The 17,604-nt window shown below is 37.2% G+C and overlaps 2 protein-coding genes across 2 annotated transcripts; both read left to right on the top strand.

The window, feature by feature from the left end:
- The first annotated feature begins 1,645 nt into the window (after positions 1 to 1,645).
- LOC147541341 (Acyl-CoA N-acyltransferase with RING/FYVE/PHD-type zinc finger domain-containing protein) lies at positions 1,646 to 10,198 on the top strand. The gene is made up of 21 exons (XM_086638130.1): positions 1,646 to 1,792; positions 1,935 to 2,030; positions 2,354 to 3,120; positions 3,221 to 3,292; positions 3,370 to 3,568; positions 3,916 to 4,012; positions 4,856 to 5,014; positions 5,208 to 5,303; positions 5,426 to 5,507; positions 5,618 to 5,677; positions 5,760 to 5,812; positions 5,902 to 6,068; positions 6,451 to 6,634; positions 7,235 to 7,292; positions 7,380 to 7,436; positions 7,516 to 7,761; positions 8,234 to 8,295; positions 8,733 to 8,789; positions 8,906 to 8,999; positions 9,164 to 9,304; positions 9,892 to 10,198. The coding sequence occupies exons 3-21, from the start codon at positions 2,365 to 2,367 to the stop codon at positions 9,982 to 9,984; spliced, it is 2,733 nt and encodes a 910-aa protein (XP_086494256.1). The 5' UTR covers positions 1,646 to 1,792; positions 1,935 to 2,030; positions 2,354 to 2,364; the 3' UTR covers positions 9,985 to 10,198.
- A 216-nt stretch (positions 10,199 to 10,414) lies between these two features.
- LOC147541340 (arginine biosynthesis protein ArgJ family) lies at positions 10,415 to 16,620 on the top strand. Its single transcript, XM_086638131.1, has 17 exons — positions 10,415 to 11,043; positions 11,175 to 11,300; positions 11,897 to 12,020; positions 12,202 to 12,275; positions 12,845 to 12,889; positions 13,127 to 13,177; positions 13,306 to 13,374; positions 13,545 to 13,603; positions 13,838 to 13,907; positions 14,113 to 14,193; positions 14,274 to 14,360; positions 14,627 to 14,749; positions 15,019 to 15,081; positions 15,203 to 15,280; positions 15,489 to 15,634; positions 16,028 to 16,098; positions 16,375 to 16,620. The coding sequence occupies exons 1-17, from the start codon at positions 10,792 to 10,794 to the stop codon at positions 16,455 to 16,457; spliced, it is 1,602 nt and encodes a 533-aa protein (XP_086494257.1). The 5' UTR covers positions 10,415 to 10,791; the 3' UTR covers positions 16,458 to 16,620.
- The last annotated feature ends 984 nt before the right edge of the window (positions 16,621 to 17,604 follow it).

Here is a 17,604-nt window from a genome sequence, read left to right as displayed (position 1 = left end):
TTGAGTGGATTTTATATAGAGTTAATTCCTATATGACCCCCTACTTTGTGACCAGCTTCCTTTATGGCCCCCTTTTTTTCGTAAATTCAAATATAGCCCCATATTTTCAAGTAAATGTCATTACTACCCTTCTTAATTCTAAATTTAAAACATTTAAAAAAAGTTATTTCCACCTCACCCCCTCTCTCTCTCTCTCCACCTCATCTTTCTCTACAACTCACCCCTCTCTCTTTCCAACTCACCTCTCTCTCTTCCCAACTCACCTCTCTCTCTCCAACTCACCTTCATCTTCTCCGATTGAAGTCGCCGGCCGGAAAATTCCGGCCGGCGACTTCCAAAAAAAAAAAAAAAAATTTCTCTCATCTCTCTAAATATCCGGCGAAGGGGGTTTCCCTTCGCCGGAGCCGTGAACAGACCGATCTGGTCTGTTCACGACAGACCTTCAAAGGTCTGGTCGTGAACAGACCAGATCTGGTTTGTTCACGAGCAGACCTTCGAAGGTCTGTTCGTGAACAGACCGATCTGGTCTGTTCACGGTTCCGGCGAAGGGAAACCCCCTTCGCCGGATTTTTAGAGAGAGAGAGAGATGAGAGAAAAAAAAAATTTCTCTCCAACTCACCTTCATCTTCTCCGATTGAAGTCGCCGGCCGGAATTTCTCTCATCTCTCTCTCTCTCTCTAAAAATCCGGCGAAGGGGGTGTCCCTTCGCCGGAGCCGTGAACAGACCGATCTGGTCTGTTCACGACAGACCAGATTCGAAGGTCTGTTCACGGTTCCGGCGAAGGGAAACCCCCTTCGCCGGATTTTTAGAGAGAGAGAGAGATGAGAGAAATATTTTTTTTTTTTGAAGTCGCTGGCTGGAAAAATCTTCGGCCGGCGACTTCAATCGGAGAAGATGAAGGTGAGTTGGAGAGAGAGAGGGGTGAGTTGGAGAGAGAGAGGGGTGAGTTGGAGAGAGAGAGGGGTGAGTTGGAGAGAGAGAGAGGTGAGTTGGAAAGAGAGGTGATGTGGAGAGAGAGAGTTGACATGGAGAGAGATGTGTGGTGGAGAGGAAATGAGGTGGAATTATAAGTTTATTTTTATTTTTAATTTTGAACAAAGATTTTAAGGAAGGGTAGTTAGGACAATTATATCAAAAAAGGGGGTCATATTTGAATTTACGAAAAAAATGGGGCCATAAAGGAAGCTGATCACAAAGTAGGGGGCCATATAGGAATTAACTCTTATATATATATATAATTTTCGCTTATAGTTTACCTCAGTGTTCCCTACTTATTGGATCAGTCCGATCTGTCTCGATAAACAACAATATACATAATTATATGGGTAGTTTTAAAGGCGCCTCCTAGAGGCTCTCCTTAAGGCAAATTTGTTATGTAGTCTGTGAAGGAAGGACGCGCCTATAACAGGTACGGGAAGCTTCTGTAAAACTTCCCCAATTATATTTAACCTTGGCTATTAGGCTACGGGCTACCTACATATAGATCTGTAGGATCTTCCTCGAAGTTGCACACATTATGATCAGCGCAGATCCTGCAACCTGCGATGACGAACACGTCATCAACATTACTGCCAAATAAGATTATGACAGATCAGCAAAATAACGGGTCCCACGAAAACATATAAAAGGTACCCCTATCTTCACGACTTTCTAGTTTCTTCCATCTCATCGCGCCTCTTTTTTTCTTTCTTTTCTCTCTCTACTTGTTTTGTTTCTCTCTCTAACCGCTATAGCGAAGGTGAGCGCTCGTTTTCATTCCATTTCAGTTGCAGATACAAGAAAGCCCTAACTGTAATTTTCTCATTATCTCCTCTCTTTCTCTCTCTCTCTCTGTTTTCATCTCTGAACAATTACAAACCCTAATTTTCATGTGGAACCTCTTGAAACCCTAAAATCCAAAATTGAGATGATAATTTCAAAATTTTTGAACCAGATCTTGGAGCTTTGTCAGGGACAAGGTAGTTCTGTTTTTTGCTGGAGGAAATTTTGATTTTTTTTTCTTGAAGGATCCGATTGATTGGCGTTTCTGGTGAGTTGGATCTGATCTAAATTAATGTCTTCCTCTTGTCGGTTTATTTATATTTTCTAATCGATTTGGTGTTATAAAGTTGCTGATTTTGTTGCGGTTGATTTTTTTCGAATAGTTAAATTGATTCAGTTAATACAGTTTATTTTGTCATTTTTGAATTCAAGGGTATAAGGTTATTGTCTTTCTCTCTCTCTCTCTCTCTCTCTCTCTCTCTCTCTCTCTCTCCCTATTTCATCAGTTCAATTTGCAGAATTTTTTTAAAAAAGTAATTCAGTGGCTTTGTTGGCATTTGATTTTGCTTCTTACCTCTTACTTATTTTCAGGTAACTTGTGGATGGGTGAAGAAATTGTTGGTTCAACAGGATTGTCCGATGCGGATATGGAGGATGTAAATTCTTCTAGACTAGAATCAAAACGCTCCCATGAATGCATTGCAGATGTTATCGAGCCAGATACTTCGCCTAACAAAAAGCCAGCAAAAGAAACTTCAATTGATGAATCAAATTCCGAGGTTCTGAATCCAAGTGTTCCGCTGCAGGAGAATGCATCTAGCACAGTCTCAAGCAAACCCGTTGATGGGTTGCCGAGTTCTGGTTGTGGTGATATCCCCTCCACCAGCTCCGGGAGTTCAAGTACAGAGAGCATGGATGGTGTTGATGTATCTGCAAATGTGCAGTCTTCTCCTCTCAATTCAACGTCCAAGGTGATCATTGAATCATCTGAACCTGTAGGCGCTTCTGGAGTTCGAAGAATCATATTCAAATTCAGCAAGAGCAAGGACCCCAGAAATGGTTCATCAAGTTCAATAGGTCAGATTGTAAGTAATGGGGTTGACACTGGTCTCACTTGCAGTCCTTTTCAGATGGGAACCAGGATGGACTCTACAGAATATGTTGATTCAAGTGCAGATATGCTTTTGGGTACTTCTGGAACTTCCTTCTCTGAGTCTAATTCCATCCCGCGGCATCGTAAAAAGGTGGAACTTGAAATGTCTAAGAAGATTGATTTGAAAAGCTACACTGTCAATGTCAAAAAGTTTTTGTCAACTGGTATTCTTGAAGGTGCACAAGTTAAATATATTAAAGGAGAGGTAATTTCTGATTTTATGTGTTTTTTTATTCTCTTTATGTCTATGTAACAATGTTCACCTTTTTTTGACTTGTGAGACTGTTAACTATAATTCTTAACAGCAAGAATTGCTACTCGGAATTATTAGTGGCTGTGGGTACTTGTGCGGATGCCGACCATGTAACTTCTCTAATGTGAGTTTGTCATCTTTGTCTGTACAGTAAATTGTTTGGCTTTTTAATGTTTGACTGACTTCAGATGGTTTGATCAGGTAGTAAATGCTTACGAGTTTGAGAAACATGCTGGTTACTCGACAAAGCATCCCAATAATTACATAATTTTGGACAACGGTAAATCAATCTATAGTGTTCTACAAGAGTTAAGGAAAACACCTCTCAGCTTATTGGACGAAGTAATACAAACAGTGGCTGGTTCATCACTCAATGAGGAATCCTACCTTAGTTGGAAAGGTGATGGAAATTATATCTCATGCTTTTGTCTAACTTACGACCAAAATACCAAAAAGTATAAATATATAATTTCTTTTAATGGTCTTCAAGTTATTGTTAAATGTGGGAGCAGCCTTTATGATTAGAGCCCATTTTATTCACTGTCGGGGAGCAATGTCGAAGATAACTAACCCGAGCAGTCATTGGTTGATGCCTTTTTCTTGGATGTCCAAAATAAAGAGAATAACACTCGGTTGTGCCAGATGTGCAGAGACTTGAGAAAAATGAGCAAAAAAGATTGGGTGCTTGCTCTCTTCTCGTAAACTTTTTCTTTTGACTCATAAATCATAATATCTTTTATTTTGCAGAATCATTTCAAACGAACACCCAAAATGCTATAACAGAGAATGAGAGAGACGAACAAGCCGAAGCAAGGCTTCTCCAAGCCCATGACTCAGTTCTAAGGTGGGCGAGGGTCACTTTTTGATCATATATTCATAGTATCCTTCTTGTTGTGGTGAAGGGAAGGAGTTTTTTTTTTTAATGTTCTTGTTTCAGAACTCAGAACACCATTTTAGATCTTTTCATAATTGCAAAGTCTTCATGTTTCCTTTGAGAACGGCATTTGGTTTATAGATGATTAGTGCTCCCGTTGTTGTTTCATTTCTAACTCCTAAATGCATCTATTTGTGTTTTGCTTGTTACAATATAATTAAAGTGGCCATCATCATAATACACTTCGAAAATATGCTTATAATTCAGAGGTAGGGTATCAATTGGATTCACAAAAGGCAAGTTGATCTTTTTTTCCCCTCAGGTACAGTAAATAGGTTCTCGAGCAGTAAATAGTTGAAGTACATGAAAAGATTTAGAATATACGCATGTTTATTTGTTGTTGTGCTCTATGAAGAATGACTTACTATATCATGTTTTAGTTTATCAAGCCAAAATCTATTCCATACGATAACACACACACATATACTAGGTTCATCAAATAAATTGTCGAAGCCACATTCAGAAAAGTTATAGCCATTAAATTATAAACATTTAAACCAATGTATAGGTCATTACTATTATCTATTAGTTTACTTCTAGTGGGGCTCTTTCCCTATGTGCAGTGCATAGCTTCTTTCACAAGTAAATATACGAGGTTCATGAAGAGGATCAGTGTATAACAGTATATGCATGTTTACTTGTACTTTGTGGTAAACTGCTATTTGATTTAAGTTGTTGTCATAGTTCTTTGAGGTGCTTTCATGGCTTGAATTGACAAGAAATTATTCTTAATTATTGTGTTGGAATTTGCAGCAATCCCAGCGAAGCTTTTGACGACAGGAATGGGCCTTGCTCAAGCTCCTTCGTCCAAAACTTGCCTGTAGCACAGACTACGTCTGTTAAAAAAGAGTCATCGGAAGAATATGGGTGGTTTCTTTCCTCTTCAGCGCATAATGAATATGTTACCGAGAGGTTTGCCAAATACCCATCCAAATTTATTTGTATTTCCGTTTCCATATTCTGAAGAAATTAATATTAGTAGTTTGATTGTGTTCCATTGTTTTTTGGGTAAAAGTGGTTTGAATGGTTTGATTATGATTAGTGAGTTTTAGTAGCATGCATCCACCTAATCTGTGACTGATGCTGTTTTTATATTTTGTTTTAGTTCGCCAATGCCAAATAAGCTATGTAGGCCTAATTCCAGTTTCTCAAGCTCATTTCCACGACAAAAGAAGAGTTCTAGTAGCCGCGGTAAGAAGAGGTATAGTTTTTGCTCTAGACCGCGGACTTATTGTTTTTCTCTTCCCCTTTGTCAGTTTATTTATTCTACTTCTATTCTTTTACTAGTGCCTGTTCTTAAGCAGATTATGGTGTTCTTTGCAGGGACAATGATTTGCATCGGGTACTTTTCTTGCCAAATGGGCTTGCAGATGGAGCTGAATTGGGTTATTATTCAAAGGGACAGGTTGTTTGACTGATAATATTGCCCTATTTGGGTATTGTTTCTGTTGGGCGTCTGTTTTTCATTAATGATCTCTCTAGTTTCACTAATTGGTATTCATTTGTTTACTGTAGATGGTACTGGAGGGTTACAAGCAAGGAAGTGGTATAGTATGTAGTTGCTGCGACAGTGAGGTATGATCATCGATCCGCCAGGGAACAAATTGTAATTTAATATATGGTTTTTCTTACGGAACTCCTCTTTCTCTTCCGACAGATCAGCCCGTCCCAGTTTGAAGCTCATGCTGGATGGGCCACTAGGCGTCAGCCGTGAGTTACATCTGCAGTAATTTTTACAAGTTATAAGGCTATATTATTATAATTGATTCATCTTTAAATAATGTTCTGTATGTTTGCAGCTACCGTCACATCTATACCTCAGATGGAGTGTCCCTTCATGATCTATCACTTTCACTGGCAAATGGTCAAAATTTTGCTACCAACAATGGTGATGATACATGTACAGTATGTGGAGATGGGGGAGATCTGTGCCTTTGTGACGGTTGTCCTCGAGCTTTTCATTCAGGTTAGCATATTTTCGAGCTTATGTGATGTGCCTCGATATGGACTCCTGCTTCAGATATTTATTTCTGTTTAACCTGCCATATTCGACCACCATAACTGCTCATTATACATACCGGAGCTAGAAACTTGTTTTGTTTCTCTTCTCTTTTTCAACCTTAAACACTTATTAAGTTCTCTTTTCTTAACTATACATGTATCCACTGTTCTTTTGCTTCATTGACCTACATAATACATGTACTTCTCCTTCTTTCCTGTAATGAATGTTGATAAATTTCAGATAATGGTAATCTCAGGCTTGAGAGTTCCGCACCTACACAATCTTTTGTTGTTGCTTGTTGGCTTATTTAATTAAGTATTGTGTCCTCATTTTGTTATTTATGCAGGTTGTTTGGAATTAAATTACATTCCAGGCCATGATTGGTACTGCCCGTATTGCAAAGATAGGACAGAGACAAGTGCAACGACCGTTTGCGCTGATTCCTCTGGGATTTCAAGACCATTAACCATACGATTGAAACGGGTCGTTAGAGCACCAGCTAATGAAATTGGTGGTTGCGTTGTTTGCAGGTAGTCTTATATCCCATATGTTTCTTTGAAAATTTGAATGAAGAAAAAACTGTACAAATGCTTATGCTGCCTACAAAAGGTGAAACTAAGAGCATCTCCAGTGATGGGTATGCGTAGGTGTGATCTAGCTGCACTGTGTTTCCCATGTACGGTGTATGTGACATTTTTCGGTTTCATGGGTGACTCAAGCAAAATGTGCTTTGTCCGATAATTTTAGGCATGTTGATACTTGATATTGTATAATAGGTCTCTCAAATGATGGGTTCTAGTAATCTATTTCCGCATTTAGTTCAAACTTATCAAGCCTCAGGTTTGAAATGTATTTTTCCTTAAATTAACTCCTCTTTACAAGTTACAACATTGGAGAAGTCAATCTCCCATATAAAAGAACACAATTCATCTTAGTCTTCGAGCTTTACAAGTTACAGCATTGGAGAACTCGATCACTTTTGCCTTTCAAATAACTTAAAACAAGTTGTTCAGAAATATTGACGAGTTTCAGTACTGATGAATGTCAGGAAGAATATATACTTCTATCCTTCTTTTTATTTTTATTATTCATCTATAAATCTGCTTCTTTCTGGTTTTCATCCTTCTCAGGGGGCATGACTTCAGTGTTGTAAGATTTGATGAGCGGACAGTTATGCTCTGTGACCAAGTAAGCCTTTTGTATTATTTGATTTTGTTTGTTGAGGTTACCCACAGTTTAAAACTATCATTAGGCTCTGACGAATTTCTTGTTTAGTGTGAGAAGGAATACCATGTTGGTTGCTTGAGGAGCAGTGGAATGTGCGACCTAAAGGCAAGTCCAAGGCTCTGTTTTGTACTTCCCTGTTACTTCTTATTGCTCGTACTAACATTCACTACATTATTAAACACAGGAACTTCCAGAGGGGAAATGGTTTTGTAGTGAGGACTGCAATAAGATACATGCTACTTTACACGAGTTAATATTTTGTGGTGCAAAAGTTATTCCAGCTTCACTGTCTAGTACTATACACAGAAAGCTTAGCGAGAGAGGATTGATTAGCGAGATTGGGGTCAATGTTCAATGGCAACTTTTAAGTGGGAAGTTTGGATCTACAGACCATCGGCCGCTGCTTTCTAAGGCTGCGGCAATCTTTAGAGTAAGTATTGACCTATAATAATTTCTTTACTATCTTCTGTCTGTTTCGACTTACCGCAAAGAAAAAGAGAACATAAATTAATTTTTATGACATAAGGAAGCAAAGAATTGAAGCTCTTTCTAGCATTAGCATGTCTTGTGTTTTTCAGAAACCAAAATAGTTTTACAAGCTTGTGGTTTCTGTCAATGAGTTTCAAACCATTTCTATCCGAGTTTTATATGTACTAGTCTCCATTTTAATATATTGATTCTACAAAGATGATTTTTTTATATGAACCTTAATCAATCATGAAGCAACAAAATAGTGTAATTGCTTTTTGTCTAGATACAGGTTTTAGTCTTCTCAATTATGACTTAATGCCTTTTTGGATGAATATATTTTTGAATTTAGTGGACAGGATCTCCTAAACGAGAATAAGACTTCCCTGCTTTTTACGTTCTGTTTGATCAACTTCATATATTTCTGTTTCCAGGACTGCTTTGACCCAATAGTTGAAAGGTCTGGCCGTGATCTAATCCCTGCTATGGTCTATGGGTAAGCTAATCATCTTACATATTCTTTTACTTCGAATTATTCTTTGGGTGCATCTTCTTTCAATTAATATACTATCAAATTTTTCCTCATCATTTAGTAGATTTTGATTAGGATACTTCGTATTATGTTGTGTTATACCTCCAGTCTGAAGAAAGATTTAGATCCAAATGATTAGGTAAATGGAAATAATAATACAAAATACTTGACAACAATGATTTATTTAGAAAATCCCTACACAAAATAGCTCTAATACTTGACAATAATAACAAAGTATTCCATATTTTATAGCAAATTCATAAAAGAATAAGATACAACCCCCTTTTAGGCCAGATGAAGCAAACCTGGTTCTTGCCATGCTAATCTCCGGAAATCTTTGACAGAAAGATGTATTACCTTCTTTCTGATATCTCGTGTGTCTCTTTTCTATTGTCCTGCAGGCGGAATGTAGCTGGGCAAGAATTTGGTGGGATGTACTGTGCAGTTTTAAGTGTAAAGTAAGTTGCTTTTTCGAAGATCAAGAGTTGCTTGTTTCTAGAACCTTCAGTTCTTTCGATCTTGTGCCGCCTGAGGGGTTTTTCTCTATTTTATTTCAACCCATTTATGAATGCAGATCTGTAGTCGTGTCAGCTGGGATTATTCGAATTTTTGGTTCCGGGGTAGCTGAACTTCCTCTTGTAGCTACAAAGAAAGGTCACCAGGGAAAGGTAACCTTTTTATTTTAACCAGTTAACACAGAATGACTCGACAATATTCTGATCAAAAGAAGTTGAAGAAAAACTGAACTAGTACTCATGCAGTAATCTGGGTTTTAAAAGATAACTTCTTCACTAAATTTCCTTGTTTCTAAACTCTGACTGTTTGTTCATAGGGTTATTTCCAAACACTATTCTCATGCATCGAAAGGCTTTTATGCTCTTTTAACGTGAAGAACATTGTCCTTCCTGCTGCCGAAGAAGCTGAATCAATTTGGATAAATAGATTTGGCTTTACTAAGATGACCGAGGATCAAGTAAGTGATTCCTTTTCTGCACTTAGTTACTGTCTTAAATAGAAACAAACTATTTGTGTTGTACGAGGCACTTGTTTCAATTTTCAACAACTATTCTCTTCTGCCTGGTTCCTATGCCCACTCCGGCCAGTAACTCGTATAAGAGCCTTCGTGTCAATACAAGGCCCATATCGGGAATAAGATTTGGGCACAAATCACAATATACGTCTATATTCAGAGTCTATGATGAAGATCGAGATAACTAGAATTCCGCTTTAGGCATACCGGCGACCTTTTTTTGAAACTTCGATTTAATTATTCTGAATGTGTAAATTTTTACAATGAGGATCGAAATTAAAGTTTTGGTAATTCTGATGAGATGAAAAACTCAGAAACCCTTTGAGAAGCCCAGAAAATTACATGTTACCAACTAGAATTTCGTAATTGAACACAACATCTGTATGAGTTCTCCTTGAAGCTCAAGATTGCGTTTAGAATGTTACTGTAGTTGCTAGAATCAATTCTCTAGCAACTAGAATTTCGTAATCGACATTTATTTCGCTTTTATATTCTGACGGGTTTGTTTTTATCTTTATTATTATGAGCAGTTGCTGAAATACACGAAGGATGTCCAATTAACGTTTTTCCAGAGGACTTCAATGTTAGAGAAGGCAGTGCAGAGAAGGATGGATGATTTATAGTTTTGGCCTGGTTTTGTTAGTGGGGTTTTAACCCTAATTAGAGAGCTGTAGGAATTGATTGTGTGCTTGATCTATATATGATTTTTTTTTTGCCTTGGTTTTTATTCTTTTACTGGTTTGGCAGATCAGTTATTTGATCTGACTAAGATACCAAAGAGAAGAATATTGATTTGTTCATTTTAAGAGAGAAGTAGAAAGAAAACTTGTATGTAAAGTGTAGAAACAAAGAGATTGTATTATATCATGGTTGACCCCTACCAAAAAAAAAACCTAAAGTTTAAGTCAATAATGTGCCTCCACTAGTGGGCCTTATAGAGTAGAAAGATTTCAGACCTTAATAAGGTTAATCTCATGGTTGTCTTTCTTCTTTAATATAAATGTGCACAAATTTTACAGAGTCAATTTCAAACCCTCCGAAATAGTAAGTTGTAGTTTCAAAAAACCACGGTTTTTGGGTATAAACTTTCGGGTAAATTTTTTTTTTGACCTTCTTTTTTTATTTCTTCAAAAACTACCCTCATCCTTCATGTTTTTTTTTTCCCTTCATATTGGCCTCCTACCACCACCCATCTACTTCTGGTCTCCAACAACACCTCCACTATACGGTCACACAACCAACTCCGGTCATCGCCACCATTCTCCTTTGTCTTTCTTCTTTCTCTAGTAGCATATTAAAGTGTACGTTTCTACAATGTACCTAGTGTTATATGTCAGACGTCTGAAATTTCTGCTATTTCTCTGAGGCGCTCACAATATAGGCAGCGTGGATTATACCCAAGATCTCTTGATCATTGGATAATTGTTCCCATGCCAAAAATAAGAATGATGTTTCCGAGTACACCAAATCACTATCGGGAAAGTGGACTTAGTGGAGTGAGTAAAGTCCCGCCTTCCCCAACTCCAAAAGCCACATCCATATGTGCCTATAAACCCTTAAAACCCTTCCAACCCCCAAAGTTGGAGAAAAAGGTCTCATTTTTTCAAACCACAATGGCGTTGGCTACCTCCTCTCTCCATTCCAACATCTCAATTAGATTTCCGAAGCTCAATCACAGAAAGGTCATTCCTTTTCTTTTCTAATTTCAGAATCAGAAAAAAAGATTTCAACTTTTGAGTGTTGTTTACCCTTAATTTTTTGATGTTTTTAGTGTGATTGATCAATGGAAGAAAAAAAATGGTTTATTTTTCAGGTATTGAGCTCGAATCGTTCTTCTCGGGTTGTTTTTAGAGTTTTTTCTGTTTCTACGAGTATGAATGAAGCTTCTACATATATCCCTGCTGCTCCAATTCTTTTACCTGAAGGTCCTTGGAAGCAGGTAATCAACTTTCTGATTCATTGATTGACTGAATTTGTTCTCTCTTTTTTTTTTTCTCTGGGGGGATGAGTTTCCATTTCTGATCGATTGAATTTGTAAATCTCAAATGAACTTTTTGAAGATATACCAATTATAGAGCTGCTAGATTATTGACCCACTAAATGTATCCTACTTGACTCTCTTGATATAATCTTACCAATTTTTTCAATGAGGTTTGACATTGAAGACCCACATCTCCTGAAATGGTGGTAATGAACAGTGAGATGATCCCGGATGGTCATTTTCATAGGATAATCTTGATTAAATTAGGTTTTCTAGTATGTTCCTTAACAAGTAAAGGTTCAACCCCCCTCTCCTTGATTGCACTAATTCTGATATGTTGCGGTTAAAAAAAAAAAATGAAACTGAGTTTCTCTTTGCATGTGCCCCTTGGAGCACATTTTAGGAAGACTCGATTTTATCTGCTAACATTTCATGGTTTTAACTATATACACTTAATGCCATATTGGGTGAAATGAACTTTTTGCGATTGGGAACGTCATTGTTTTTTGATATGTTTTGTGGGTCCATTCATTTCGTGAGTTGCAATTTTATAGGTCGAAGGAGGAGTAACAGCTGCAAAGGGATTCAAAGCTGCTGGCATGTATGGTGGATTGCGAGCTAAAGGAGAGAAGCCTGACCTTGCTCTTGTGACTTGTGACGTCGATGCTATTGCTGCAGGTAAAATTTCTCTTACTAGTCTGAGGTTGTTTTTTATTTTTAAATTGTGTATAATTTTTTCTATAAGATATCTTATCTAGTCTTATGCTTGAACATGTTCAGTTTTTCGACGTTTCTGAAGGTTTTCGAACATAAACTGGTATCTCGAACTCTTAATAATGTCATATTAATATGTTCTCAGGGGTTTTCACTACAAATGTGGTCGCAGCTGCACCAGTGGTGTACTGCAGACATGTGTTAGACATTTCAAAAACAGTAAGTTAGAGCAATTTTAGTTGTTTCTGGTTGGTTCCGAATGTTTGTATTATGAAAGAGTAAGTAAGCTACGATTATTGAAGTTAACTGATTTTAAAAGGTTTGCTAGGATGGTATTGCCACAACTAGCACTACTCCACTACCGACATGCTTCACCACCACAACCACTGAGCTCCTTTAATGGAGTTTGGTTTGAAAAGATCTACTAATGTATGTCTATTATTTGAAGGAGTGGTTATGGGACTTTAGTCCTAAGTAAATCCTGTGGTCAATATTATAGACTTTTGCAGATATCTGGTCTGAAGAGTAAACGAGGAATTGAAAGATAAGACTAAGAATCCTCTCTATTTTATTATGTGTACCCGCACAATATATCCTGTCTAGGCGACTTCTTGCTACAATTATTCATCCTTTTTTTGCTTTTTCTGGAAATGAACTAATGCTTTGGCTGAATTCTCGGATTTGTTTCAATAGTATGTATGATTGTCCATGAAAAATTTGCTTCTATATTCTTTCTTTTACACTTCCTCCAAGTATACTCATAAAGCTCAATTAAATTTCATTTTCAGGCTCGAGCAGTGTTAGTAAATGCTGGTCAAGCTAATGCGGCAACAGTAAGCAAATTTATCATTGCTAGACTTCCCTTCTAGCCCCAGGAACTATTTCCAATACTGAACAACTCGAGAAACTATGTTAACCCTTTTCTTTATACAGCTAAAATATACTTACATATAGAACAAGCATCATCGTCTTTTTACGTTTTTATCATATCAAAACTGTCATAAGAATATAACTGATTCTATATGAAAACTTGACCTTACGTGGCTAAAAATACCTTCAATTTGTTTTAGGGCGACGCAGGTTACCAAGATGTTATAGAATGTGCATCTGCTGTAGCGAAGGTATATAAACTGTTTAGTTTTATGAAACTTATATAAACTGTTTAGTGAATATCAGATTTTTTTATCTTTTCTGTTATGGTTCATGGGTTTGATATGGTGTATTATTATTGCTTTTCTCTTTCTTGTAGCTTCTCCAATTGAGACCGGAAGAGGTTTTGATCGAATCTACGGGTGTAATTGGCCAAAGAATAAAGAAGGTGAATGAGTAAACATTGCTATATTTGATTATAGGTCTTCCTTTTATCGACGCCATTATAAAGTTGTCATAGTTTGTTTGACTTGCCAGCAGTTCAGGATATATTCCCGTTACCAGTTTCTGTTAGATACTTTCTATTCATCATATTTATCGTCATATAATTTTATGTAGGAGGCTTTGCTAAACTCACTCCCGAAGTTAGTTGGATTGTTATCATCAACTACGGAGGGGTATGTTCATTTAACTCTGGGATTCACAGACATTTTACTTAGTATTAATCATGACACATGGTTAAACCTCTCTCTCTCCCTCTCTCCCTCTCTCCCTCTCTGGTCTCCATTGCCTTTATTGTGGTCTTTTTTTTACTTACTGCCTGGAGATTTTAGTGAACTGGAATGTTACGACTAATTCAATAATATTGCAAACATATATTTTTCTAGAAAAATCTAAAAATTTTTTGGTAGGGCTGATGCGGCAGCTGTGGCCATTACAACAACTGACCTTGTCTGTAAGAGTGTGGCGATTGAATCCGAGGTATGCTCTAGCCATTGTTTATTTTGATTTTCTTAGAGTGGAACCAAAGGAGCTGAATCATATAGCTTGGAAATAACAAAATTTTGAGTCAATATTCAACTAAACTTGTTCTCGGTTGATTCACTGGTTAAACCATCATTCTATTTTCATGCTTCCACCAATATAATCCATTTTTTCCGTGTTCCTAAACTGGGTATATTGGCAGGTAGGAGGCACAAAAGTAAGAATTGGGGGAATGGCCAAAGGTTCGGGAATGATCCACCCAAACATGGCAACCCTACTTGGTGTATGTATCATTCATTGGCATCTCTCTAATCCTAGCAAGTTTCACAACCATGATTCGTGATTGATTTCTCTCTCTTCTAGTTGGTGACAACTGATGCACAAGTTACAAGTGATGTTTGGAGAAAAATGGTGAAAATTGCAGTAAATCGAAGTTTCAACCAGATCACGGTTAGTAAGAAAGAAATTTTGCTTCAAAAACTTCCTCTCGCCTTTATAATCAATATATAATTTTCGTTCTTGTTAAAAAAAAACGACACTCTTGGCCAATTCATTAAATTTTACGGGCAAATTGCTTATGTTCCCCAGTTTAGTTACCATTACTGTAAACGGTACATGATATAATAACATTTCAACTGTGGTTATTCTCCTGCCAAGATCGATGTCTAAAAGTACCATTCTTTTTCACATTTGACGTGATTTTAGCTCATCTGCAGGTAGATGGAGATACTAGTACCAATGATACTGTTGTAGCACTGGCTAGTGGAATCTCTGGGTCAACAGCAATAACTTCCTTGGATAGCCATGAAGCAACCCAACTTCAAGCATGCTTAGATGCTGTAAGTCTCTATCTTGCAAGTTTTTCCTTCAAAATCTTATTTGATTTATACATATTTCTTTTTCGCCAACTATCATTATTCGATCAACATTGCTTCTATAAATATTATCCTTTTGTTTTTTTTACTATTTAAGTCGAAGAAGGGAACTAAGTCCCTTTTACATTTTTTTTCTTATGGGTTTTGATGCTCTCAAGTCTCATCCATAATGCAACTTCTACCATTGAATTGAAGAAGGTAAACTCATTTTAGCCGCTGCTTTCTTTTACCAGGTTATGCAGGGCCTTGCAAAATCAATCGCATGGGATGGAGAAGGAGCCACATGCTTGATTGAGGTGAGCTGTATAAGTTGATATATATATATATATATTGTGTGTGTGTGTGTGTGTGATCAAAAGGATTTCATCATGGTGTCACAAGGATATTGGATGTCCAATTAAATTTCAACCCGTGTAGGTCACAGTAACTGGGGCTGCGGATGAGGCGGAAGCGGCAAAGGTTGCACGAACAGTGGCATCTTCATCACTTGCCAAGGCATGAAATTTATTTTATTTTTTTGGAATCAAACTTCATATATAGGCCAAAAGGCTAATGAGAAATACATAATGAAGTTGAAAGAAGAACATAAACTGACAACAAGAATGAAACTCAATTAGGCATGAAAATTTTGGTGCTTCGTAATGCAATTATTGTGTGGTTTCGGCCGAACTGACTTACTTTTATGCATTTATGCTTTCTTTAGGCTGCAATATATGGTAGAGATCCAAATTGGGGGCGTATTGCTTGTGCTGCTGGATATGCAGGAATACCATTCCATCCAAATGATCTCCGAATATCACTTGGAGATATTCTGCTCATGGATGGTGGGCAACCACTTCCTTTTGATAGGTAACAGCAATTACTCTATCCCTATCTAAAAGTGGTTAAATAATATACTCAGTATGTTTATATTATAATTTGTGGGATGATTGGGAGGTCGGTTATGGTTAAAGAGAGATTGGTTAAGTGTGATAATGGGAGGTTTAATTCTGCTAAGCAAAGGTCAATTAACTTCGATAACAAGAATCAATAGTAGAATGGACTTACGTTTATGACATCTCAGTTCCTAAATCCTAACGCGTTTGACAGCATTGCCCTACCAATGGTTATGACTTTCCTAATCTCTTTGTAACGTAATCAGACGCTTAGTGTGCTCGATAGAACTGTTTGTGACCTACCTGCGGGCTCGTTTTATACATTAGTTTTCATACTCAATTCATTTTTGTTTGCACTCTCTCCCAGGGTTGCAGCCAGTTCTTATCTCAAGAAGGCAGGAGATACCCATGGTACTGTGGAGATTCACATATGCATTGGTAAGCTTTTTAAATAAGGAAGAAAGTTGGAGTGTTAATAACTCTTATATGCATATTCGAGATAAAACTGAACACTTCAAAAAAGTTGAGCACATGGCGAAGTTTTGTGTTCTAGTTCTGAAGTTGGAACCGGAAAAGAAACTACCACAGTTTACAACTTTCGTTCTGATTTTCATGAATATTAGGTCAAATAGAGCCGGACAATTTCTTGCTTAAAGAAATCTTCGATACCCTTTTCTAATTTAATTCATTATGTCTGTGTTGTACTCTAAACAGGAAAAGGAAAAGGAAGAGGCCAGGCATGGGGATGTGACTTAAGCTATGATTACGTTAAGATAAATGCTGAATATACCACCTAAATTGATGCCTCTTTGTACCACTGAACAAGTGCTTAGCGAGGTTGTCTCTTTCCCTTTTCTTTTCTTGGGATCGATTACTGTAGTGTTGTTTTTGTGCCAGTTGTTATCTAGGTTAACTTATTTGTTGCAATACAAATATGTTAAGAGTTCTTTTGCTGAAAAATTACTACTTGCTCTAATTTGAACATGACTTGATGGAACTTGAGAAGCCGTCTTACTATGCCTAAGGATTCATGAGCAGAAAAACTGCTAATAAAGGCTGAGAGAGAGAGAGAGAGAGATTGAAACAAGATTATATTCATTCTAAGAAGAAACCAATACTATAATACTGAAAACTATGACTTTACCCAGAAAGTCAAATACAAAATCGAGAAAATCATCCTGTAATCTATTACTTATATTTTCAATTCCAACGTGAAAGAAGAAGCAGGTTCTGGCTCATCATCATCATCATCATCATCATCTATAACAATAGTACTAGTAGGACTACTATGTTGTGCCACCAATTCTGGAAGACAAGTTGTCAATGGCTGAGGCTGACAATAATGCCTAGAACTCGAACAATTACATGTCGCTAAGTTTCTTCCGTTCCATGATGAAGTAGCAGAAACGTGATGGATGGGTCGATGAAATATACTACCACCACTCGGTAGATGGGTCATCGTATGGTGTTGATTTTCTCTTACTAGGCCAATATATTTACTACCATCATCATCAGTCTTGGGTTTCTTCTTCCCTTTAGACAATTCCAATTTCTTCTCTTTTACTTGCTGCAACTTAGATTCCAATAAAGCTTGAAATTCTCTTAATGACTCCTCTGTAGTTAATGTCTTAGTAAACCCATCATAGTCGTCGTCATCTCCAGAAACAGGAAACAAGAGTTGAGGATTCTTGACACTCTGAGTTTGATGATTAATCTCTTTCGTCTGGAAATCATTCCTGGTGAGATGTTGAGAATCAGATAAACTAGTTGAGTATTTCATTCGATCAGTAATGTCTATACTTTTGTATCGTTCGATTAAAGTATCGAGTTGATTTTGATTCTCGGGCCATGTAAAGAAATCACCACAAGGTCCATAACCTATCATGAATGTATCAGTTTCACATAGTGTGGATAGTTCAGATGCTTTCTTTTTAAGATTGAGTT

This window comes from Eschscholzia californica, unplaced genomic scaffold (assembly GCF_041429995.1).
Source record: "Eschscholzia californica isolate CP2 unplaced genomic scaffold, dmEscCali1.0.p SCAF_4, whole genome shotgun sequence".
Taxonomy (NCBI): Eukaryota; Viridiplantae; Streptophyta; class Magnoliopsida; order Ranunculales; family Papaveraceae; genus Eschscholzia; species Eschscholzia californica.
Note: the sequence above shows the minus strand (reverse complement) of the source record. Positions and strands in the feature narration are given on the sequence as shown.